We start from the raw sequence: 27,808 nt of genomic DNA on the forward strand, positions 1-27,808 counted from the left end.
TGACAGTTTTGGGTCTCAATAGGTTGGTGATATTGGGGAACTCCGACTTTCCCCGCACGATGAGGTCAGGCTCCCCAGAATCTGAAGGCCGGAATGCGCCACCATTGGTGACGGGAGATTGGATACTCCGTGGGGTAGTGACATCTGTGTCGTTGTTTATCATTGTATGCGAACTAGTAAAGAAATTTACTAGGGGTGAAGACTAAACGCCTTCAGGGTTGGCCACTCGGAATCTTATTCATGAGCATTGATTACAATGGGGTCGCCACTCCGAAAGGCATTTTAGAGCTGCTGCCGGCAATTATTTAGGCCGCCCCTTACATGGGGAACAGACGCCCTTGCAGCCACCCCTGACATGGGAAGCAGACGCTGCTGATGCCAAGCGTACTTATATTATTCCCTAAGCTCTGAGATGCCTCTTCCGCAATCTCCACCATTCAGAAGTCCATCTTCTCGGCTGTAGATTCCGTTGAGCTCTTCACTCATAACCCTGAGCTGGGACCCTCACCAGATGCTACACACCGGGTCAGTGTGCTCTGGGACTCACATAGGCAGGGGCTCCAATCCCTGGGCAGGGCTACCTTCGAAGAGGGTCCCTACCTGCTACCTGCAATATAGTGTCATATTATTCATGTGTTAAAATATTTGGCCTAAAGATATCCTGTTATTCCATTGACGAAATACTGCCATCTGGTCTTTTTAGCCAGTGTGACCATTGACGTTATATCGTCGGTTGGTCTTTTTCGCAAGGATTGTCACTGATGATATATCTTCAGCTGGTCCTATAAGGGTTAAACTATCGCATATCTGCTTAATTTATCAAGGAAGTCTTGTTATCTATACTACAAACTAATATTCACCATGCCTACTGCTGTTTAACATGGATTTCTTCTTGATTGCTATGTTCATGTACATATCATTGGTCTATGATGTAAGTAGATATGATTTCATTGAAGTATCATGTTTCAAGCAAGACTTACTGTATTTCTGTAGCCCAGAAGTATTATTTTCAGCAAGCCAGGATATAATACCAGTATAGTTGGTCCGTTATTGGACATTATAAATTTTCCAGCTAACTCATTCCTGGTTGCTAGCGTTTTGCCCCAGTGTGCTCATCCAGGACAAATATTTCAAGTTCCCTACGCGATCAGCATCTGTACTAAACCGGGGTATGTCGAAAATCGTTAGATTTTTTTGCCGCGCGTGTGTTTTACTCATAGCTCTTTTCTAAAGTTGGCACTTATGTTAAAATATCTGGGGAGAACACTGTTGGATATCACCTAAAATAAGTTGTGCTGCTTTCCTGTGGATATTTTCCATTTTTCGAATTAAGTAGTAATGATAAGGGTCCCAATTTGGATCTTTTGGCATTTTGTTGCTCCAGGTTTTAATCAGATTCATCGGCCATTCTTTTCATAAATTGATATCACCTGCAACAAAAAAGAGCATATAGTACACAGTTAGGTGGGGGTAAGGGGACTTTCGGTACACCTTGTGTATGTAACTAGATTTGTCACTTCTCCATTACTGTAGTTTATGTACATATTTAATGTGCTGAATTTGATATTAATTTTTTTTTCTTTCTTTCAGCTTTTCATTAGTGGATTTAGCTGGGGCTGAAAGAGCCAAGAAGACCAATAATGTTGGAGAACGTATGAAAGAATCTCAGAGCATCAACACATCCCTCCATGTATTAGGAAAGTGCTTGGAAGTCATCAGGTGATACTATATTTTTTGTGTTCCCCCCCCCATCTCTCTGTAGATGTTGCAGTTGTCTTGTAGCCTTGCTAAAATTTTAAATACTTTAACATGATTTTTAATTTTAAATTTTGTCGATGCCTAGATTCAACACAACATAGAAAATTGAGGTACTATGGTGTTCTGTTACGTCTAGAAAAGATTGCTAAAAGTTGTCCTCTGGTTTGGGTGATGAAATGGTGAAGATAGTGTATAAAGGAATGGCATAATTGTATTTAATGCTACAGTGAAACTTGTTAGTGTATTCCTCATTAACACGTTTTCCCGCTTGGCACATCGTAAGTTCCAAGTCCGATTCTCATTGTATTAAAACTTTAAAAAGAAAAAACTCGCTTATTGCGTCAGGAATTTGTGCTGTTATCGTTCAGTACGATCACATTTTTCCTAGCTGCAGTTGCTTAAGTGTGGCCAGTATCCAGTTTTCGGAAGATAGTGGGTTAGAACCCCACTGTCGGCAGCCCTGAAGATGGTTTTTTGTAGTTATCCATTTAAACACCAGGCAAATGTTGGGGCTGTGCCTTAAGGCCACGGCTGCTTCCTTCCAACTTCTAGCTCTTTCCTGCCCCTTTGTCGCCATAAAACCTATCTGTGTCAGTGCGACGTAAAACAGCTTGTAAAAAACTTTTTTTTCTTTCTTAACCCTTAAAATGTTATTTGTCATCCCTTGTGGAAGAAACGTGATTTTCAACTCGGGTAAGAGTCCTTAAATTATTGAATTTCACCGGATAAGTTGCACTTTTAGGGAGCAAGCCATTAGCCTCGGAAATACTCAGTTTTGCTTGCCCGTTAGCACTCAGACTGTGGAATAACACAATGAGCCTGTTTGTGCTTGTATTTTGCATTCCATTCAGAAGTTAAAAATGTATTTCGTGTTTAGTTGTGCAGTGAAGGGTAGCAAATGTTTGACTCGTGATAGCCTATATCTGAAACATGATAATGTGAAGTTGACCAGCGTGGTGCATATCTGTCTTGTGATAGCCTAATTATGCATATGGAAAAAGTCAGTGAAATTCCTTACTCTTCAAGACAAAATTAAAGTCTTGTCAGCAAGTCGACTGGCATCCTCATCTTTAAGCATGCAGAGTCAGCACGAATCCTTGTCCAGAATTTCACAACTTTTTCTGAAACCATAACTAGGTTGTCACAAGACGAATATCCACCACACTAGTCAACTTCCACACGATTATGTTCCTAATTCAGATGTAGGCTATAGGGCGACAAATATTCGCTGCCCTTCACTGTACCACTCAACATGAAATAAATTTCCGAATGGAATGCGAAATACAAGCGTAAACCGCCTCACTTTGTTATTCAGCAATCTTGCTGCTAACCGGCAAGCAAAACTGAAAACTGCTGAGGCTAATGGCTTGCTATTTCAACTTATCCTGTGAAGTTCAGGAATTCAAGGTCTTTTCCCGTTATCACGCAACTGCGTTGAAGCCTCTTTCTTAACAGAGTTGGAAATCACGTTCCCTTCACAAGGGATGACAAATAACATTTCCAGGGCGAGGAAAAATGTGATTGTAGTAAGCGTAATAGCAGTCTGGCCCTGTGATGTGGCGGGCAGCGCGTCTGCCTGTCACCCGGCGGCCCCGGGTTTGATTCCCAGCTGGGTCAGGGATTTTTAATTGTAAATTATTAATATCCCTGGCCTGGGAACTTAGTGCATACCTGCCAACTTTCCCGATTTAGGCGGGAGACTCCTGATTTTCGGCAGTTTTTCTCGCCTCCCGATTATTCTATTGTTTCTCCCGATTTTAGCTTATTTTTTGGTGAACTTCAGACATTTGTTTTCAAATCCCGCTGTTTCAGCTTTTTTTACACCAGTGGCCAGATGTCCTTCGTTCATTGGCCGCTTTCAAACGAAATATCAACGTTTATTAATGCGCGAATGTGCGATGTTTATTGAAACCTGTATATCGCGACGCGTATATCGATTGTCAATCTCTCGTTCTTGCGTGCTGTTTTCGTGTTCGTTCACATCAGTCTAGACCATTCTAGAGACTAATCATGATATATGGAATCTTTTTTAGTAATTTAGTGACAGAATTTCAATGAAAACGACTAGTGACTTTTCTAGAGATTTTAGGAGCCATTTGGAGAAAATTCTGACTAATTTTATCTCAATATAAATAGAGAGTTTTGTCTGCACATTGCTCAGAATTAAAAAAGAATATCTCCATACCGGCCGTGACCGCAGTAACAAGGGGAAATGCAAGTTTTAATTTTCCGTAATTTCTGTCTATATGCATGTATGTATGTACATATGTACGCACATCACGAGAAACGGCCGAAGAGAATTTAATGAAATTCGGTATATAAAGTCGGGGAATAGGTTGCTACAATCTAGGCCATAAATATTTTTTTCTCGCCGAGTGAAATGGTAGTTTAGGGGAAGGCCTAAGATGTAATTCTCAAATACAGTAGAAGTCCGCTATAGCGAGTATGGCGTGTAACGAGAACTCTGTTATAGCGACGGCTTTTTTCTGTCCCTTCGAAATTCCTATATTAAACTGTGTATCGTCCTTTGGTTACAGCGAGAACCCTGTCACTGACGCATCCGTTATTACGAGCGATAAAGCGCACGTGATTTTTTCCGTTACCAATATTCATGCACCGCAGCGATGATATTGCATGCGATCGATTACCTTCGGTATTGTTTCCTCACTATGTGCACTAGCAATTTCTCTCATCGACATTCGAAATTGATGTCGGAGTCGATTAGTAATACCCATCGACAGCTGTTCCGTAAAGAAAATTTGAAATGAAAGAGAACATATTTTCGTAATAAATGCGTAAATAACGTGTCCGATAACGGTTGTTAACTTGTTAATAATTAGGGCTGACTAAACGACCGCTTACATTTGAGGCCAAATACTGCAATTAAGTAAGAATGGGATACACCTCGAGATATGGCAGAGTGCTTAATTGATTTCAGAGATTAGTTTATATTTCGTCGCGTCTGGTTAAATTACGGAAAGGCTATTATGAAAATTTATAGCGAGAAAGTTATCATTTCTCTACTGGCGCTTGAAGTGTGTTTTCATCATACGTTTAGTACGGTTAAGTTAGATGTACGTGATGTTGTTTGAATAAGAAAACTGAGACGTTTGCAACAAAATGAGATCGATCATCTTCGGTACGGTATAGTTTTCTCACTTTGTGCATTTGCAAGCTCTCTCTTTGACATTCAAAGGTGATGTTGGAGTTGATTAATAATACCCATAGACTGTTGTTCTCTAAAGAAAATTCAAAATGAAAGAGGATAACACGTTTTCGTAATAAATGCGTAAATAACGTGGTTGATAGCAGCTGTTAACTCATTAAAGGTAAAGACTGAAGTAAACGATATCTTAATTTTATTTATTATTATTATTAATCGATACGGCCACCTGTGGGCCACGTTTACACAATCTTCCTTCTGTCACGCAGACTGATACCCTTCTCTTTACACTCTCGCCAAAGATTCTTGAGTCTTTGACTTCTTCTTGCTCGTTCTTCCACCGAGATGTTCCGTGGCTTCGCATGTTGCTCTTCAGACGCATCCCTCAATCCCGCAACCTTCTTCCTAAATGATGTCCTTTCTTTTATATCCTCCTCCTTGATACCTATTTCTGCCAAGTCATTGTGCACGTGTGTAAGCCATCCCGGTTGTTTTTTCCACCTTTCCTGCAGAAGAAGTATTCTGTTGGTCAATCTCTCAGGGTTCATTCTTTTGATATGTCCATAAAACGTCAGTCTCCTTTTTCTCATCACAGTCGTGATTCTTTCTACTGTCTTGTAGAGCTCCAAATTCGATCTTAACCGGAATGTGTTTGGGTCACTCGTCGACTTTCTAGGGCCTAAGATTTTTCGCAAGAATTTTCTTTCTCTTTTTTCAAGGACTGGGTCAGCCATCCTCGTCAAGGTTTCTGCTCCATAAAGGCACTCTGTTCTAACCACTGTGCAGTAATGTTTTAACTTGGCCTGAATTGAGAGAGACTTGGACTTATAGGTGTCATGACATAGTCTGAATGCCAGCTCCATCCTTCTCACCCTCTCCTTTAATCCCTCCTTTTCATCTCCATTGGGGGTGAGTATTTCTCCCAGGTATTTAAATTTTTGCACACGCTGGATATCCCCATACAATGTAACAAGTCTGTCCGTGTCGCCTTTTTTTATAGAATCCATGAATGCTGTTTTCTCGAAAGAGATTCTTAACCCTGTTTTGACTGCAACATTTTGTAGTTCTTCGACTTGTTTCTTGGCTGTTTGACGGTTGTCTGTAATAAGAACGACATCGTCTGCGAAAGCAAGGCAATCCAACATCATCGCATTTTTTCCACAACCTATCTTTACCCCATTCTTCATTCCATTTTCAGTCATTCTCAGCCTCCATTCCCTAATAACTTTTTCTAAAATGCAATTAAAGAGTAGTGGAGAAAGGCTGTCTCCTTGCCTCAAACCCGTTTTTATCTCAAATGGATTTGAGAGTTCGCCCATAAATTTGACTTGAGAAAAAGTGTTTGTAAGAGATTGCCGAATTATGGCCAGAGATTTCTCATCCACTCCAAACTCCTGCAGAACGTTCATGAGCACTCCACGATCTATGGAATCAGATGCCTTTTTGAAATCAACGAAGGTTATGATTGTCCTCTTCTGATTTCTCATAGATCTTATTTTTATAAGTGATTTTAGAATATAAATCTGCTCAGCACATGAACGCCCTTTCCTGAACCCTGCCTGGTATTCACCAATTTGTTTATCTAGATGTGTTTCAAGCCTCCGCTGCAATGCTTTGGATAGAATTTTGTATGCTATAGGAAGAAGAGAGATACCTCTGTAGTTGTTGACGTTAGTTTGGTCCCCTTTTTTGTGTAAAGGATGAATGAGTGCATTTTTCCAATCACTTGGTATTTCTTCTTTTTCCCAAATAAAAGCGAATAATTCCTCTAGTTTTTCCACTATATTTTCACCTGCAAATTTGAATAACTCTGCAGTAATTGAATCTTTCCCAGGAGCTTTGTTGTTTTTTAGTTGCTTAATGATGTCCCTAATTTCTTCCTTATTTGGTGGTAATGAATCCTTCAACTTGAATTGAGGCTCTCCAAATAGCAATCCATCTTCGGGAGGTTCACAGTTCAGAAGATTCTGGAAATAGTTGGCCAGATACTCGCAGTTCTTCTTGTCACCAATAATGAGTTTCCCTTGTTCACTTTTAAAACATAGATTACCAGGGGAGAATTTTTTGATTTTGTTTTTAAACCTTCTATAGAAATCTCTTGTGTTGTTTCTCTTGAAATCTTCTTCTATGTTGTGCAGCTGTTCTTTCTCGTACTTTCTTTTCGTATTCCGAAGAATTTTTGCTGTGTGTTTCCGTTGTTCCTTGAAGTCTTCGAAATTCTTGTGATTAGTACACCATTTATTCCACGCTTTAGACCTTTCCCGTAAGGCTACTTCACAATCGTCATTCCACCATGGATGTTTCTTCTTTTTGGCGATCATTATAGTCTTTTCAGCTGCTTCTTGTATCCTCCTTGCCATTTCGTCCCAATTCGAAGATTCCAAGACCTCAAGCTCTCGTTTATAGTTCTCAACAATCTCTTGGTTTATCTTGAGTTCATCAGTTCGATATTTCTTGATTTTGGGTGAAGGTCTCTTGAAGGACTTTGGAATAAATCTTATCTTGACTCTAACAAGGTAATGGTCAGAATCTATGTTTGCACCTTTTTGCACTTTAACGTTCAAAATCTCTGCAGGGTTCGATGTGGCTACATGGTCTATTTGGAACTCCCCTAACATGGGATTTGGTGAACGCCATGTCATTAATTTCTTCCTTTCTTTCTTGAATTGGGTGGACATTAACTTGAGGTTGAATGCTTCACACACTTCAATAAGCCTTTCCCCATTTCTATTGGTTCTTATATGCCCAGGATAACTGCCAACTATTTTTCTGTATTTTCTTTCCTTGCCAACTTGAGCATTAAAATCACCCATTAATATTTTAATCATATGTTCCGGAGTTTCCAACAACTCTTTTTCCAGGAGAGACGAGAATTCTTCAACTTTATCTGGATTTTTCTTGTTGTCCTCATTAATAGGTGCATGCCCTGCACCATCATGCTGGGATCAGTCGGAGGATCCCTCACCCTGCAAGATCTTAATTTTAATGTTATTACGGAAATTAAGTAAGAATGTGATACACCTCAAGATATGGCAGAGTACATCACTGATTTCAGAGGATATTTCATATCTTCTCGCGTCTTGTTACGGCTATATCCATGTAAATTTTTCGCGAGGAGGTTATTTCTCTACGTGCGTTTCAAATACGTTTTCATGATACATATACGGTTAGGTAAGGTGGCGCTGTTTGAAGAAGAAAGCTGAGGTGTTTGCTACAGAAATCTCTGGAGTGATACCGTATTTCTCCGAATCCAAGACTTTCTTCCTCAGAATCTCATGCGAAAAGTCAAGGGTTGTTGCATTCGCGTCTAACAGTAAGTTAATTGATACCACTGGCAACTACCGCGGTATCCATGTTGCACGCGCACAGAACTCGTTGACAATAAACGACCACCGCGACAACCGGTTGTACAGTGCCTAAGTGTTTCTCAAATCTGCAGAATGGCATCAAAACATGCGACCCTTCGAATTCTTAGAAAAGCCATGGCTACTTAGTGGCAGAGTTATAACGTGTCTATTGTACTCGATGCATAGTAAAATTAATGTTTATAGACAGCAGGAATATTTTTCTGATGGATAGTCGTATCGTAAAGATACGTGAAAAAGGTATTGCCGGCAAATTTTCAATGGGTTTTAGTCAATATTATGATGCCAATTTTAAGTTCATGATAGGTAAACACTCGAAAATGTAGAATAATTGTGCAGCTGCAAGAAAATACGGCATAGGCCTAACTGAAGCCAATATTTGTTGTTAGTGTGAATACAAGGAGCTAAAAATAATGCGTATTGTACAATGAATTTCTTGTGGCCCTCATTTAGCACTATTACTTTAATGTTGAACTCTTCATTTGACCTTTGTAATTACAGGATGTTTGACATGATAACGTGTATGAAAATTCATTCTGGGAATTTTATGTGTTATTTGCCTTTGATTTCCCTTCACAAATGCCAAAGACTACTTCAGTGCTTCTACATTAAGTGGCTGTGTAGTTGCTCACTTTAACTGATGAATCCTCTATCAATGTCACTTGCATTGTATGATTGTTTATTCCAATTATGACCTAGTTCTGAATGTCATTCATAAACATCCTTCGCCATGGGTTTTGAACCAGTGTGCCATGCCACCCTGGGCGACTAGAATGACTTTGTTATTAGTGATGAAGAACAGCTGTGTCAACTTGCAAAGAAAATTGAATGGGAAAAAAAATATTTTTTTCATTGTGAAATTGTCACATATTTGTATTTTCTCCCTTCAGCTTTGTTTTCTTGTCAACTGCTGTCGAGGAATTGTGTTAGTGTGAATTGGATCACGCCTGACGTTCCCTCGGACACTTGCACAGGGTAGTAATAATAATAATAATAGTAATAATGTTATACCTCTAACTATTTTAATGGTTTCGGCAGAGATGCCGAGATGACAGAATCTACTCCCGCAGGATTCTTTTATGTGCCAGTAAATCTACCGACACGAGGCTGACATATTTGAGCCTCCTCAAATACCACTGGCCTGAATTACGATCGAACCTGTCAAGCTGTCAGAAGGCCAGTGGCTCAACCACCTGATCTACTTAGCCTGACACTGAGCAGAGTGTTGATTTGAATGAAGTACTGCAAACTATCATGAATGTGGTGAACTTCATTAAAACTCGACCTCTTAGAGGTAAATTTTCATTAAAATCTGCTAGCTGCCTCTGTGGAGCCGTGGTAGAGTGTCGGCCTCCGGATCCCAAGATAGCGGGTTCAAACCCGGCAGAGGTAGTCGGATTTTTGAAGGGCGGAGAAAAGTCCATTCGACACTCCATGTCGTACGATGTCGGCATGTAAAAGAACTCTGGTGATACATTTGGTATTTACCCGACAAAATTAATTAAATCTCAGCCATAGACGCCCAAGAGAGATCCGGTTTACTCTAGGTCCGCTAGATGGCAGACAGAGTAAACCGGAACGTCGAAATTGACGAGCAGACAGCCAGATGGCGTCAAATCGAAATGTCTGCAAACGGTAGCTGAGGCCATACGATAGAAAAAAAAAAAATTAAAATCTGCTAAGATACGGGGGCTGAGCACACGTCTTTATTTTATAGCAGCACTTGATGGATTTTCAGAGGAAATGTATTTACGTGTTTTTGAACTTCAGTATGAAGTCTGTTTTCATCTATGATTCCTTTTTCAACCTCCTATCTTTGCGAATATGGGTTTTCAGCAGTGGCTGTCATAGAAGCCATGCACAGATCATGACTTGTGCAGAGGAGGAAATGAGAATAGCTGTATCTCAATTAGTGCCGAGATTTGACAAAGTGTGAAACAAGCAAGCAAGCTCAAGTTTCACACTACACTGATGAAAGTTTTTTAGGTGAAAACCAACTTATTTATACATTTTTATAACTTCTTTTTTTTTTTTTTTTTTTTTAGTTTCTCAATTTCAAAAATCTTAGAAAGAGAAGAACATTATCTGTCCTTTTTTTATAACTTTATAAAGGAATTTCATATTGCACTTTGTGCATACAAGTTTTTTCTTGTACATTCATTAGTACATGGGTCGAGTCGTAAGTCATGGCAACTATTTTTTTTCTCGCGAACAGGAGACAACACGGAAAATCTAAGAGATGCATTTGGAAACGTGCGGTATGTACTTGCGTATGATGCCATTAGATGGTGTATGTAAACAACAGTGTGTGAGTGAGAGCGTCACAAAATGGAAGTCAACAAGCAGGAGCAACGATCGTATATTAAAATAGCAGTTCCCTGTAGCAGAATTGCACACCAATGCCATGCAGAGCTGCGGGAAGCATTAGGTTTGCATGCCATGCTCTATGACAGTGGCGAGGTGGTGGAGACGTAACAGCATTTCCTAGAAAGGTGTCACACGTTAGCGATACACATGCAGCAAAAGGTATTCAGTGTCTGCCTCACCGCTGGCAACGCACAGTGGTAACCTTGGGTGATTATTTCGAAGATCTGTAACTGGTGGAGACCTATGCTTTGTACGTAGTCCTGTGTGTTTGCTGTCTGTACCATAATAAAACAATGTTTACCAATGGCCTGTGTTCTGTCACTTTCCTACGAGAATCTCCTGAAGTCAGAAGTTGTCTTCAGGCACTGTGCATAAGTACATGCCCTATATTTCCAAATGCATATCTTTGATTTTCCGTGTTATCTCTTGTTCACCAGAAAAAAAAATAGTTGCCATGACTTATAGCTTGACCCTCATATATATTTTTTTACAGATTTAAGGAGTAAATGTCAAAATATTAATAGTTTTGACTGGGTATCCCACAGGGGAGCCAGGAAAAGAATAATGTTGGTCAGGGGAGCCATGGGCTAAAAAAAAAAGTTCGAACACCACTGTTGTAAGCATATGGAAGGCCACAATATGTTAGTTCCATTTTTGGCTCATTTTGTTTCCTTTGTTGTTATTTACCTGTATTATCTCTCCTTGATACTTAAACATGTCCCATACTGTGTGTTGCCAATCGATCACAAGGTTCCTTTTAGCATATCCAATATGTATCCCATTTTTTATTTTTTGGATTCCCAGTGGTCTTATTTGATTTTTTGTTACAGGCAAAACCAGTCTGATTTTGTGAAGCGGATCATCCCCTTCCGGGAATCCAAGTTAACTAGGCTCTTCCAACGTGCTCTTCGTGGTCAAGACAACCTTACTCTGATTGTGAATGTCAATTTAGACAGTTCGCTGCATGAAGAGACAGTAAATGTTCTGAAGTTCTCTGCTTTAGCTAAAGAGGTAAAGTTAAATTTCTTTAATTGTAGGGTACTGTGTTGGACACATGCTTGTGATATACACTAAAGCTGTAATATCAGTAATGTTTTTAATTCTCTTTCGTGTAATGTAAATTGGTTTGAACTCAAGGGGCAGCCTTGAGGCCACCAAGCATTTGACTGTGCGCAGAATCCGCTGCTGTGAACTTTCTGAACTATAGTTGAAAACATGCCTCTTGACACCTGCAGGTGTTACCAAAGCCATCGCCCTGATTGATGGTGGACACAGTCTCCGTTATGCTGCTGCTGGCATCATTGCAAGTACACAAGGGTGTGAGAGAATTTTAAATTTTGAGAAACACACAGTTACTCCTGAAGATCTGGATCTGGCAGAGAAAGGAATGCTTCACCCCTAAGTGACCAATTTCTCATCTGGCATGTTCGCAGAGATCGCCATATAGCTATGTTTAAAGTTTGGAACACGCAACATTATGTGTGCAATATTAACATGAGCGAGTCGGCTATTTGAAAATGACCTAATGAAGAAAACCTTCATTCATGATGACTAGCTAGAGTTCAGGATCAGGCAGAAACAACTGAATTTCCGCTCTTCAGTTTTATCGTAAGCACATGTCGGAATGAAGAAAAGTCTTCTCTATAGAGTCCATATTCTCCTTAAAATCTCCAAATGATGGATAGCAGGATGTACCATGCACTTTCTCTATTAAGGTCGCCATTTGACAGAAGCTGTGTGATGGTGTCCGCTGTCAAGTCCATGGGTGGCCCAAATAGTATTAGTGTTCGTTGAGAAAGGTCAATACGGACCTTGAAATATGAATTTTGTTTCTTGTAGGGTTAATAGTGGGTACGCAAAACTTAAGAGGTTGTTAAATGAGAACATTATAGGTAAGGCTATCTTTAGCATATTCTCCACTGTACAAGTTCATCCTGAGGCAGACAGTTTGACAGAGTGTTTATCCAGATTGTGTAGTTTTGAAATTGTACAATTATTTTTCCATATACATTGTGCATAATGAAGAAATGCTGTGAATGTATACCAACTGATTACAAACATTTTTGTTACATGCTAAAACCAAGTAGTTGTCTATTTTTCTACCCGTTCAGAAATACAGTGAAACCTTGTTAGTATGTTTCTGCAGGGGACGGCGGAAAAAATCGTGTTAAGCTGGAAAACGTACCATCAAATATCCCTTTGAAAACTATCCAACAGGGAGATGGTATCACTTTACACATTAGTACGAGGACGGTTTGAAAGGTTCTCGGAATCACCGCTAGATGTCAGTGCTGGAGCAACGAGGTTCCCGCGCATTAATCGCACATCCTTTATGAGTGAACACGTGGCATGTCAGTGCTCTAGCTGCAGGAGTGTGGTAGTGACGACTCTTTGTTGTTGTTCCCACGTAGTGATTTGTGATAATGGAAAAAACTGAGATTCGAGCAGTGATTAAACACTTTGTAAAGAAAGGCATGAAAGCAAAGGAAATTCATGCCGATTTTCATAACACACTGGGGGACTCTGCTCCTTCATTTTCAACTGTTGCCAAGTAGACCAGCGAGTTTAAATTTGGTCGGGAGAGCTTGGATGATGATCCGTGTAGTGGACGACCAAAAAGTGTTACGACCCCAGAATTTATTGCAAAAGTGCATAAAATGGTCATGGAGGATCGTTGACTGAAAGTGCGGGAGATTGCTGAAGCTGTAGGGATGTCTTCTGAACGGGTATATTATATTTTAGCCAAAGAATTGGGTATGAAAAAATTATCCGCAAGATGGGTGCCGCAGCTCTTGACATTGGACAATAAACGCACCAGATTGGAAATGTCCGAACAAAGCCTCGCCCGTTTTCAGTGCAACCAACTAGATTTTATTCGCCGGTTTGTGACTACAGATGAAACTTGGATCCACTACTATACCCCAGAGACAAAACGGCAGTCAAAGCAGTGGAAACATGCTGATTTACCACCACCAAACGAAGCAAAGGCAGTGCGTTCGGCCTCAGTTTTCTGGGATGCAAAAGGCATTCTGCTGATAGATTATCTTCCTACTGGCCAAACAATTATGGGGCAATACAACGCAAACCTCCTAGGCCAACTACAGGAAAAGATACGCGAAACAGCGCGTGGTTTTGCAAGGAAAAAGGTCATCTTTCATCAGGACAACGCTCCGCCGCACACAAGTGTTATTGCCATGGCAAAACTTCATGAACTGAGGTACGAATTGTTGCCACATCCACCTTGTTCACCTGATTTGGCACCATCAGACTTTCGTCTATTCCCCAAGCTGAAAATTTTCCTCGATGGACGGAGATTTTCTACAAGGGAAGAACTGACAGCCGAATTGGAGAGGTATTTTGCAGGCCTAGAGGAATCTCATTTTCGAGGTGGGATCAAGGCATTGGAACATCGCTGGTCCAAATGCATTAGTCTACAGGGAGACTATGTTGAAAAATAAAAGCAGTTCTACCGAGGTAAGATACTTCATGCTAGTACATTCCGAGAACTCTTCAAACCACCTACGTACATTTTGCATTGAGTGTGTAGTGTTTCAGGAGATAAAAGGAGAGCACTAAAATATGTGAAAAAGTTGAGAGAACAAACATCAATAATTCTCTACTGGAGCCTGTTAAAGTAGCAAGAGACTATTAAAAGGTGTGGAAAACATGGAAGAACAGTACCTACAGTACATACCGTATGATCCCGAATACCACCCGCCACGGAATAAGATCCGCACACTAAATTTGAGACGGCAAAATATGGAAAAAGATAAAATAACTTGCGTACCTATTTAATTTTCTTCAAATATACCACAAATGAGGCGTCCAGATGCAAAATGCAGTAAATCCACTTTTGCTCGAAAATGAGTTGTTGCTACCATTTTGTTCTCTATGCTGTCATCTGTTGATTAGACCCTTAAAACTCAAGCAAAACTTCTTCCGTCTGCTTTAAATCGCACCCTGAAAACAGCCTACAGATGCAAAAGTGTGTGTATCCACATCTATTTGCAAAGCAAAACTGAGTGAATCCATTTTCACCATAAAGAAGCAGAACTTGGTGTATCCTGACCAAGCGCCATTACTTAAGGTGGTTTGCAGGTGCAAAACTAGCTTAATGTAGACTGTGTCGTGCGTTTGAATAATTCTATTTAACAAGCTTTTTTCTCCATGGATGTTAGTTCTGAGCTTGTGCACAAAGCTAAGTCAAAAGCTTTTTTTGATGAACTGTAAGTTGAGGACAATGGTGAAATAACCTTCATATTTGATTGCCAGAAAAACCTTGCATTGCCTAAGTTGCAAGATCAAAGTGCTTATTATACACGCCAAATGTATGTGTACAATTTTACGATCTGCCAAGGCCCAACAGCTGCATGGAAAAACCAGGGAAATGCATTTATTTACACTTGGAAAGAAACCGATTTTGCAAAGGGATCTAATGAAATTGTGTCCTGTGTGCATCACAGGTTAACATCAACAGATTTGAATGTCATCCACACCATCCACCTAATGTCACAGTATACTGTGCTTTTGGCTAACACAAGAGGCTCCTGTCAGTGTGAAACGGGTGAAGATCTTCTATCCAATGGTTGGACATTCTTTTCTACCACCCGATAGAATTTTTGGTCGAATAGAAAAAGTTCTCAGGTCGAAAGTTACTGTCATATTACCGAATGAGTACCATGAAGTATTCAAAGATCACGAAATAGTTTTCCAGCTGGGAGCAGAAGTCGTCAATCGGTGTTGGAAAGATGCAGTTGCTGATGTCGTCAATCTCTGTGGTCAGTGGCACTCTGTAAAAAGGGTTGTGATCACCAGGAGTAAACATGGAAACGCACTAGTAAGAGATGCAGTGGCCTACAGAATGGACTCTGGTAAAGGGAGTGGATATGCAGACGTGGCAAAGCCTACTCGTCTATGAAGCCGAATGTTATCCTGATTTGAAGAGCTTTAAAGGAAGTGAAAGTTAGGGACATTGATTTTCTGCTTAGAAAGCATTTCGGGGAGACATGGGAAGAAAACGAAGATCTTGTTTTCTATAAGAATCTGATGGATTCTAAAACAGCTGTGAACAATGCAGAGGAGGACTCAGAGTTTGAAATTCATCCAGAAGACAATGAGTTGCCTGTGTAATTTTGATGGAACAGGACAGGACTTGCAAGGTTGCGGCCTTTTTACTTCTTGCAGACTTTCATTTGACAGAGGTGCCAACTATTACGGATTGTCCGTAATTATTACGGATGTCACCTCACGATTACGGAATTACGGTCAAAGGGGAAATTATTACGGAAAAGGTGACATTATCAGGGAAAACATGATTTTCTATGGGAAAAAAAGAAAAGAAGGGAAAAGGCTCGAAGGATTGAACATTTCTCCTAAATAGCTCGTTCCAATGCTTGTGAGTTGGCAACGATACTTATTCGATTGTGACTTCCTTTGGTACCCATAAGCGTTGTAAAATTCATTGTGAATGAAGGAGCTCGGGTGTTGCTCTTCTCCACTATAAATCCTTCAGTAATGTTGTACCTGACTGTTGACAGAAAGATTGAGAAACAAGTGAGATCTACATTAAGCACATCTGCACTGGAATCGCTTATGGTCCAGAAGACGAAAATGTCATCACAGTGGAAGAAAAGCTACACTGAAAAGCAGCTGCTGCATGAGAAACAAGCTACAAGGAATGTTTTATCACAGAACTAACAGGTTTTGTGCAAATGATATTGTGTAATATGATATGCTTTCGAGTAGATTGCCAGAGGCAATGGCAAAAGGGGTGTCATTATCGAGAAGGGAGAAGCATGCTTTGGACTTGCCTCAAAGTTTTTCTTGGGGGCGAATACTGATAATCCACTTCAAAGGTTGGCATCTCTGATTTGATGTCATATACTATGTAATCACACTTACTTGTAGTCAAACAATTTCTTTTGTCATTTGAACCAGCATTATGGCATCTTCTTTCCAATTACGTTGTGATATCATCTCTACAGAAGCAAACCTACCTAGATCCATGAAAACAGGAGCAAAACTCGGTGAATCCAAACAATTTTAGGTAATAACTAAAAAAATAAAACCCCAATATTTTAAAGACTGTCATAAAAATAGTCCGTAAGTGCATATAAATCTACAATGAAAAGGAATTTTGCATATCTGCGAGCCAAAGGAAGTAAGACGTTTTTCGTGTTTCCTGAAAAATATGTTCTGTTGCACTCACAGCGTTTTGCTTCTGGACGCCTCAAATATAAATTAAACAGCTTACAATTAATAAAATCATCACAGAAATCGTGAATAAAATCGGTCCGATACTCAGATCATTCACAGTTCACCGTCGTCATCTGAAGTTTCACCCTAGGAACTTCCGTCACTGGCATCTTTCCACAAATAGTCATCCTCACTGCCGTCCACTGAATTTGAAATTCCACATTTCTTAAAGCTTTTGGACACTAGATCGTTGGGAATGTGCGCCCATGCAGTCTTGATCCAGCTGCATGTTAGTCCCTCTTCAGGCCTCTTCACTCGTCCGGTTGGTGTTAATGCGTGATTACCATCAGACATCCATTCTGTGTAAAACTGTTGCATTACAGTTTTGAAAGGCCGGTTCACTCATACATCCAACGGCTGTAGAATAGAAGTGAGTCCTCCGGGAATTATCACAAGATCAGGTTTTCCTTTCCTCATCATATCTTTTACGGCGTCAGTTGTATGTCCTAGGTAAGAGGAATTTTGCTTCCTCAAATGAATAATGTGATGCTGAAAGGCCATTAATTTTTCTTCATACGCCCCAGTGGGACATTGTGAAATAGATGCAAGTCTCCAAATGCACAATCCCTTTCTCCAATAAAAGTTTTGGATCCATCGGCTGCTTGCAGTAAAACCCTGTGTTTCAAGATCTCTAGTGCTTTCAATTTACACATTTCAGTAGAAACACCGTATCCTAACTCACGTTTTTCTATCACAAATTTGTGGAGTCGTTCAATTTCTGGAAACACTGCACTCCGCCCGCGGAAAGCTCGGCGATTGTCGTTACTATTTAGAAGTTTTCCTTTTTCCACCAATCACAAATACACAATTCATCAATACCGTACTTTCTGCCAATGGCACGATTTCAGTCTATTTCGGCTTTGCTTACAACAATGGTTACAAGAACAAGTAGAGTTAGAAGTCTTAGAATGTGTAGGAAAGTCATTCTTGGAATTTTGTAGGCCAAGTCAGTATCTGTCAGTTGACAAATAGACTGTAGGTTTCAAGAGGCATGTCCTTTTCAAAATGTATAATCCACAAAAACGAATAAATTGGGGGATTGGGATCTATGTTACCGCTGGTGGATTGAATGGGTACTTTTTGACAATGAGTCCTTACTTTGGCTCGATTACCATGCTAAATTTACTTTTTCCTGGTTTGACATTTGGCAGTAGAATTGTTTTACTGCTGGTGACAGATAAAGTTACTCAAGCTGTATGTTATCATTTGTTTACTGACCGTTTTTATACTAGTATGGAACTAGCTAGAGAACTGTAGAAAAGTAAAATTCACCTAACTGGGACTGTGGTATTCAATCTGATGAGACTACCACCTCACCTGTAAGATAGGAGACTAAATCTGAAGAAGCATGAAATCCATGCTCTGTGGGAGGAATAAACGTTCATGGTACTTTTGTGGAAAGACAAGTGCACTGTGTCAGTTCTTAGGACATGGCACAACCCAGCAATGGTGGAGGTAGTCAGACACAACCATAATGGGCAAGGAGAAGAATGAATTTTGAAGCCTGTTGCCATTGTAGGTTATACATCCAAAAAAGGAAGGGATCAATTGTGCTGATCACTACTGCTCATCTTACGGTTTTGTCGTGAAAAGCCTGAAGTGGTGGAGAAATTTGTTCTTCTGGGTGTTGGAGGTAGATTTGAACAGTTTTCACCTATATAATTTGCAAGAAAAGGCAGAAAATAACCCAAGGTGAATGGAAAGTCCTTCAGGGACCGAGTTATTATGGGGCTTGTTGGGGACGTTAAGAACAAAAATGCCTGTAAGCTTCGCAGACGAAGCAGCTGTGACAAGAATTTAGACTGAGCGGGGAAGCTACACATCATAGATGCTCGTGAGGACAAAAAAGCCAAGGACTGTGCCGTATGTCAATAATATAAGAGAATTTATTGGACTCCAACCTATTCAATACATTACAGGATGTTAACATTTTTAGTTAAACATCGTTAACATGGAGACATGTTCTGCCCTCCATGTGGGGCATCATCAGTCATATCAAAGCACCTCAAAATTAAACCAGACGTCTGGTTGGAAATTATGAACATAATATGTAAGAAAGAATACATGAAAAAACATGTACAATAGACTAGTTACACATAGTAAAATACGCTAGTGGTTTCTTAATATTAAAATGAGGTCATCATATACACAGTATAAAAATGAAAGTAATCAAAGTCTATATGATATTGAGTTCGATGGTAGTTCTACGTAGTATATACAAATGTTGGCTAAATAAAACACAATTTATAAGTACACTTATTTATAATTGTTAAAATTGATGAGGTAAAACATTCCAATTTGTCTATTTGTAAATTGGCTCCAACCAAAATAATTCGCCCTAGGATTCATGAGGTAGTCAACTCTCTATTTGAATGGAGTGCACAGTGCAAGTGAACAGCTTTTGTTGATTATAAAATGAGGCTGTGCTAAGACAGAGTTAAAAACAACACCGGCTTCAAATGAAGATAGTTAAAAACATCATTAGGTTCTTCCTAGTTGACTAAAGGTTTGCGTATATTTTGTTGTTGAAGTGTGGGAAAGTCAGTTGTTGGTTGAATGGGCAACAGTCGAAAATGTTGTGCAGTGCAATCGGTGTTTGAGCTGTCCTACATGTGAGGGAAATCTTGAAAGCTGTTGAGCTGTTACCTAATTATTATTATTGAGATTCTTTCAATACGGAAAATAAAAATGATTTTCATTACTTGTAATGTGCCATATGTTCCAACAGGAAAGTAAAAGGAGGCAAATAGGAGACATAATTTTTTTTGAGAGACCTATCCAGCGACCCAGGTCTACACCCGAACAAATGCTTCCGGAAGTACCATACTTTAAAAAAATATCTCTGATGTGGTTAACTTGACTGATAATAAATTTGCAGTTCATATTATTAATATAAAATTTCACCTTTTTACTTTTTTGAGTACCGTATTTCACGGCATAATCGTCGCACTTTTTATACCAAAATTTTCGAAAAAATTGTAGGGTGCGACCATTATACGATGAATATTTAATACCAGTATTTGTATTACTCAAAAAATGTATTTATAACTAAATTGTATTTGATACAAATTTAAGATGCACGTAATACTCGCGTTTATACATCAAAATAATTAAAATAGTCCAAAACAAAATTCATAATTTTTCGCAACAATTCGGCGAACGTTTTTCCAACCTGAAAATAAAAATGAACGTATTAAGTTAATTGTCATTAATTTGAGTATTAAAGTTAAAATATTACACTTGCCAAAAATTATCGCTTTGTTGTGAAATGCGGACTTACCGGTACGCAATTTATTCCAAATCTTCGGTGTCGCTATCGCAGGTTTCGCTATCTGATGCGCCGTCCTCACCTCTGTTAATACCAGTATCAGATTCTTCATCTCCCTGCCACACTGCGTCATCTTCGGAACCGTCTAGTGCATTCGAAATCCCAGTCCTTTTGAAGCTCTTGGAGACTAGTTCAGGTGGTATAAGATCCCAACTCTTCTTCACCCACGAGCATAACAAGTCCAAGGGTGGACGCCTGATATTTCTGGCGGGCGTCAATTGCTGATCGCCGCTCATCATCCACTCGTAAAATCGACGTAAGTGGTCTTTAAAGGTTTTATTAACACATACGTCTAGTGGCTGCAAAGCAGATGTTAGGCCACCAGGAATGACTATCTGTCATGTCTTATTTGTAGTGAGAATTTGCTTCACTTCGTTCACGAGGTGACCTCGGAAACTATCTAAAACAAGCAGAGCTGGTTGTTTTAGTAGTGTACCAGGTCTTCTATTCCACACAGTTTTAACCCAGTCCAGCATGAGTTCTACGTCCATCCACCTCTTTGGTTGCACTCGTACATGAATTCCACGGGGAAACTATATTCTGAGGCATCGTTTTCCTCTTGAAAATGATGTACGGCGGCAAGTTTCTCCCGTCAGCTGTAATGGCTAGCATTGCCGTGCATCGCAACTTCTCACTACCGCTGGTTTTCATTAATACACTCCGTGATCCTTTTAGCGCAATAGTGCTGTTGCGAGGAATATCAAAAAAGATTGGAGTCTGATCGGCATTACCGATTTGAGAAAGCAAGTACGAAGTTTCCTTGCGCAAACGTATGACAAATCGGTGAAAATTTACAATCTTGTCCGTGTAATCAGCAGGCAACTTTTGGCTTAGTGTTGTTCTTCTTCGCACTGACAGATTGTGTCGTTGCATGAACCCCTTAATCCACCCACAAGTCGCCTTAAACTGAGTTACCGGTATGTTGTGTTTGCGCGCTACCTCCTGTCCCTTAATTTGTAACATTTCATATGATACACTGCAGCCATTGTTACGTATTTCACTGACGTACCTAAACACTTCTTCGTCAATTATAGGAAACTTCCCTGTTTTAGGACCTCTAAACGCGTGTCTAGAAGGGTTTGTGCTTTTTAGCTTGTTTTTTACTTTCCGCCAGTCACGCACCAACTTTTCACTCACTGAAAATTTTCTTTCTGCAGCTCTTCCCGTGCTGTTCAGCGAAGGCAATTACGCTTAGCTTGAAGCCCGCAGAATAGTTTCTATATTTACCCATAATCGCTTATAAATGCTTCACACGTTAATGTTTTGCGATATAAATGACTTTCCGTAATTGTTCACTATTAAAACAAATTATTTCTGCAAACACCCCAAACACAAATTAAAAACTTAAATTCTCACGCACACATGTCTACAGTAATCGCATAAATCTGAAACAAATAAATGCATCTGTGATCTGTCCATTCCAGAGCAGCCAATACTGTTAGGCAGCAAGGAAGCATGCAACAATTCATCAGTTTAGCTCGTTGGTTGCTATACACTACTGCGCTTGCGCAAAGCTTGCTAACCGGAGCTCTAGCTAGCGCGGTGTAGATCTACTGTATAGTTTACTGTATTCCGAGACGTCAGTAACAAACATTCATTTTTTCCAATTTCTTTTAAACATACGGTAATTAGGTTAATATTTCTTCCCAGTTATTGAGGATTTTACATTACATTACTGACGAGTTTATAAAATAAAACTTTAATAGCATTGGATAATAATTATCTTCACTGCTTGGATAAAAGTTTTCATCCCATGCCCGGACACTTATGACGTAGTAGTAAGATAAGAGTCTAGCGATGACAACTGAGACATCGTAAATAATTCGGCTGACCGTGAGCTGAATAATTCTGTGGAAATCTGCGTTATCGTCTTGGATTTCACTTCGTGCGCAATAACACAGGAGCCGGCCCCATTGTGTAGGGGTAGCGTGCTTGCCTCTTACACGGAGGCCTCGGGTTCAATTCACGGCTGGGTCAGGGAATTTTACCTGTATCTGAGGGCTGGTTCGAGGCCCACTCAACCTACCTACCCGGTATTTCCTCGCGACGTTGCCGATAAGCGATAACTTACAGCCTTACGTATTTCAAATGGGAACTCATAATATGTAGGTGGTGAATAAATAGTACACTGTCTCGCGACCACGTTGTCAAACTGCCGATAGCCTACCGGTAAGCCATGCGTCGTACATATACCGGTATTATTTATTTATACGTTGTGCAACATGTCGCAAACGTGACTGTGTTGCCAAATTGCCCATAAACCATACACGTATTTAAATTGCGCATTCATGTGCAACTTACGTTGCAGTTCCATTGACCCTTTAACCAGATTAGTGAACAAAATTTGGAAGAATGTATAATATAACTATTTATAATAGTTTATTTAAATCCGCCTTGATCAATACACTCATTAAATGAAAGAAACATTATTAATTAAACCATACATGTTTCGGGAAATCTCAACCATTTGGATGTGTGACGATTATGTAATTAAAGGTTTAAAGTCCGATTTTTGTATTGAAAATAAAGGATGCGACGATTACGCGGTGGCGACGATTATGCCGCGAAATACGGTATTTCCTTCACATTGTCAAATTGGCCCTGTGCAGGATGCAGGGGGGAAATCAATTGGACCCCAAAAGCTTAATGTATTAACTAAAATATAAGTAGATTTTCATACATTTCTGCAATGAATGCCGAGATAAACCTCTTGGTGAGGTACTCAACTAGCAGGTCTGAATAACTCTGTAGTACGTTATATCCTGCACAAAATGCAAAGGAATTTTTTGCTTACTGGGGAAGGGGGCGAGGGTCAGTTTGTGCAGCAGATGCTTTAAAAATATAATTGATATCTGCCTCTGTAGATCAGTGGTAATGTGTCAGCTTCCAGATCCCATGATCACAGATTCAGAATCAGCAGAGGTGATAGATCTTTTTTAAAAGGTCAGAAGAAAATCCATTCATATGATCTTGATATGTAAAGGACCTATGATGATACATTTAGTGTTAATCTGAGAAAATTAATTGAACCTCAGGGATAGTCTGCCTGCAGATATGTAGTAAACAGAAGATTGAAACTGCTTGGTGCCAAATCAAAATGCCTGCACATGATAGCTGACACTATGCATTTATTACTGTATTATGTTATTGGAACCGTTCTTGCGGCCCACAGAACCCATTTAGTAAATCTTTGTATCTTCCTATCTTTATATCTGACATAAATAGGGTGGGTTTCAGAACGACCCCATATCTGTCTGGTAGCAGTAAGAAAATGCGACTACATTCCAAATATGAAGAAACTGCAATAATAATAATAATAATCGTATAGCCTCAGCTACTGTGGGCAGACATTTAAATTTGACGCCATCTGGCTGTCTGCTTGCCATTTTCGACGTTCCGTTTTACTCTAGGCCTGCTAGATGGCAGGCTGAGTAAACCGAAACTCTCATGGGTGTCTATGGCTGAGATTTAATGAATTTTGTCGGGTAAGCACCAAATGTGTAACCGGAGATCTTTTACATGCCGTCATCGTTTATCGTGGAGTGTCGAGTGGACTTTTTTCTGCCCGAAAGTGCGGTCGACGGAACAGCTGTGACAAGAATTTTGACTAAGCGGGAAGCTACACGTCGTAGATGCTCATGAGGACAAAAAAAGAAGAAACATGGACTGTGCCATGTGTTCCGACAGAAAAGCGAACGAAACTGGGAGATTTACGTACCATCGAGGCAGATGTTGGAAATGACCCCAGTCTTCCTTCAGACACAGCTATACTTGTTGCTTCATGCTTGTGCTGGACTGTTTCCTCATCTATTCCATTGATTTCAGATTTGAGATAAACCATCAGAAACAGTCTAGTATCACTATGCCCAGTGATCTTGACAAAATTCTTAATTACTTTGTCCTCAAAGAAGCTGCTGATCAGAGCGAGAGACTCGTTTGATGTCTGGCAAATTGCTCGTGGTAATGGCTTTGGTAAAGCAGTAGTGTCGGGCACCTGCTGGCTTTTCATACTGAAAGTAACCCTGAGTTGCTCATTCTCATCTACTTGCTCAACATTTTGCAGGACAATGTCCTTGTGCTGGTCTGTGTTTATCATATCGAAGAAGAACAACAGTAGACCACTCTTTGGTTTGCAGGGGTTTTTCATGAATACTGCGTGGGTTGTGTGGCCCATATACGGGTACTTTGAGAAATCACGTAATCAGTCAGTTGGAACCTGGCCTCATCTGTGACCCATGTGATGCCAGAATTGTCGGCTACAGTAAAATCCAAGAATCCTGTGCAGTATTGAACTCTATTTTTCCTTGTCTGGCTCCTGCAACTCTTAAATGGCAGTCAATTTGTATGGTTGCAGTTTCTTTACTTTGGTCGTCTTTGACATATGGTATACAAATTCCCTGCTTTCTGAGATAAATGACATAACTATTTCCTAGGAGACCAATGGAAATGAGCCTAAACATAATTTGCCACATCTGCAAAGCCAGATGTGCGATACCTTCTGGGCTCTCTCCACAGAGACCCATATGTTTCTAACTTTCTTATTATAGCCAGTATCGTGTTTGTCGTACGAGGGTCGTACATATCTGAGCACCCTTTGCGTCGCTATGGTGGACTTTGTAATCCAGTAATTTTTCACTAGTGTTGATGCTATGGGTACTGCATCTTGAAGGAATGTACGGTAAAATTGAGGAAATAATTGATGCCTAACAAAGGAAATTCCTGTATTGTTGGCAAATGTTGGTAAGTGAATTTGCTAGTTTCTTCATGTTTAGAAAGCAATCACATCTTCCTATCTGCTATCAGATGGGAATGGGGTCATTTTGAAAACTACCCAGTTTATAGGAAGCACTGTGTATTATTTTTTGTGGCTTAAGAATGGTCACCTCATAACAGTATCATGATTTTATAGGAGAGTGATTTAACTTTCCAATAGTAATATGGAAACCGGAATTGTACCAACATAAATACAAGTTAGGAATTAAATTTGATATATTGATTAGTATAAAAATAAATCTTGTGCTTTTAAGATTTTCATTTTGCACTTACGAGGTTTCTGTGGACAAGTGTCAATATATTAGATTGCATTGTAGGTTCATTTGAAGCAATTCTATTCAATATTTTGGCACGTCTCTGTGGAGCGATCTTGAACCTTCATGTAGCCTCAACAAGAAAGTGCAGTTACAAGGTCCTCATTCTCAAGCAGTGATACACGGCATTAATTGTTCAATCCATCAGTGATCTGCATTTAGCACCGTTGCCCAGGTGTAGATTTCGTATCAGTTGTTTACCTCATATTACCTCATTGTTGTTGGTTACTTGTTTTTCTCATAGTTTTTTTTTTTTTTTTTTTAGTATTGTCATTTAGTCGTTCCAGTTGAATACATTTAATTTATTAATGGGGTAGTAGTTTGCATATGAAAAATGTTATATTTGTATTTTTCCAGATTGTTTTTGATTCTTTCGTACGGCCGAAACCTTGTGCATTGAGGTCTTCAAGATTTTCTCGGTATATATCAGAGACGAGTGTGCTGGAGAAGCGTGGAAGTAAGTTAATTGATTTTTCTTATCTTAATTTAGTCGCATTAAGTTTTCTTTGATCTTCTCTAACATTATTTTCTACCAATTATAATTACGAGATATGAGTTGAAAACAAAGAATGTCACTTATGAATAGTTAATTTAGAATAGCTCCTTTGAAGATAGTTCAACTAATAGAATTCCCATTTGATACGTCGACAGTCCTAGGGTATGTAGGATGCTAAAGGGTTTATTGTGTCACCTATTCAATACATATAAATCTTTAAACATTTAGGAATTTATTATTAATTCCATTTGAGACATGTTTTGCCCTTCACTGAGGGCATCATCATCAGTCAGATTACCTAACTTAACTGTACATGTACCATGGAAAGGTATATCAAGCGCCAGTAGAAAAGTCATAACCTTCTCGCTATAAATTAACATGAGAATAGCTTTACTGAAATTTGACCAGTCGCGAGAAAATATAATCGAATCTACGAAATCAGTGATGCACTCTGCCATATCTTGGGATGTACTGCATACTTAATTTCAGTGTATACTGTTAAAATTAAGCCATCATTTACTAACGAGTTGGCATCTGCTAAGGACCTCATATTTTACACATTTATTATTTTGCTTTACGGAACAGCAGTTGACGTGTATTACTAATCAACTCCGACATCGCCTTCGAATGTCGAGAGAGCTCGCTAGTGGGCATAGTGTGGAAACTATACCGAAGATAATTGATTGCTGGGGTGAATTAATTTCTGTAATGGAAAATTGCGTGTGCTTAATCACTCGTCATAACGGATGCGTCAGTGATAGAGCGCTCGCTGTAACCGAAAGTTAATACACAGATTAATATAGGAATTTTGAAGGGACATACAAAACTGTAGTTATAACGGGGTTCTCGTTATATGCCGTACATGCTGTAGTGGAGTTCTGTATGTGATTATGGATATACAGTACTTTTTTTTTTTTTATGCATGCCTTGTATTGTGATTTTATGCTTCTCTCTCAACAGAGTAAATTTACAGATGTACTTGCTAATAAGTATATAGTTTTGAAGAAAGGGAGGAATGAATATGAATTAGAGTGCAAAATTTGTGGCGTTAGGAACTTTCATTTCTGTTTCAGATAAAGGTAAGTACAGTGAAAACCTCGTCAGGACGTTTCTGCAGGGGACAAGGAAAAACGTGTTAAGCGAGAAAATGTGCTAATGAATATACAAATAAAAAGTATCCAACAGGTCTGTGCAAACACTAGATACAATTTTTTCGACATGAGGGCATTTTGCGTCGTGTATCCGTGAGTGCAGTGAAAATTATAGACCTATCTACGAATTCCACAGATGAGAGGAAAGTATTAAAAGATGTGAAAAACACGAGAGAGCTAATATGAAAACCTTTTCCTGTGGGGATTATAAAATAACAAGTACACTGAAATCTATGAAAAACAGCAGGCAGCAAACATGAAAATGTGCACAGGGGCCAAAAAAAATATCAAGTATTATTGCAGATCACACTCTTTCTAAAACAAACGATAGTAGAATCATTTTATTTTGGAGCAGTAGGTTATTTTACATTATTTTCTGGTCACACTCGTAGGCAATGAATTGGAGGTTACATTCGACCATGTTCAACTCCGATCTGCGAGGAAATTTTGGCTGCGATTTTGAATCAAACTAGACTTCAACCAACTTGAGTGATCGAGTCGAAACTCGAAGGTGCGAGTTTCAACATTCACGACCGCTATGTGCTTATGTCAGTCCACTTTCTGTTAGATTTTAATTTTTACTTCATTATTAAGGAATTTCACAATATTTTCTGTATCCATAACAGGACTATCACAGGACAAATATGCACCATGCTAGTCAGTTTTGCACGAATATGTTCCTAATCCAGATATGGGCTACTGTATCACGCGACAAATATTAACCACACTTCACTGTACCACTCAACACAAAATATAACCTGAATGGAATGCAAAAGAAAAGTACGAATATGCTCACTCTGCTATTCAGCGATCTTGCCCTTAACCGGCAGACAAAACT

At 39.5% G+C, this 27,808-nt stretch overlaps 1 protein-coding gene across 1 annotated transcript in view; it reads left to right on the forward strand.

Annotated features, from left to right (window-relative positions):
* Nucleotides 1-27,808, forward strand: part of LOC136866805 (kinesin-like protein KIF20A) — a 430,278-nt gene that overhangs the window by 94,451 nt on the left and 308,019 nt on the right. Inside the window, exons 9-11 of the mRNA XM_068226714.1 lie at nucleotides 1,591-1,719; nucleotides 11,484-11,664; nucleotides 25,681-25,780. Coding sequence (XP_068082815.1) covers nucleotides 1,591-1,719; nucleotides 11,484-11,664; nucleotides 25,681-25,780 — 410 coding nt within the window. The remainder of the gene's footprint in view (nucleotides 1-1,590; nucleotides 1,720-11,483; nucleotides 11,665-25,680; nucleotides 25,781-27,808) is intronic.

Source organism: Anabrus simplex, chromosome 3, assembly GCF_040414725.1.
Source record: "Anabrus simplex isolate iqAnaSimp1 chromosome 3, ASM4041472v1, whole genome shotgun sequence".
In the NCBI taxonomy this organism is placed as follows: domain Eukaryota; kingdom Metazoa; phylum Arthropoda; class Insecta; order Orthoptera; family Tettigoniidae; genus Anabrus; species Anabrus simplex.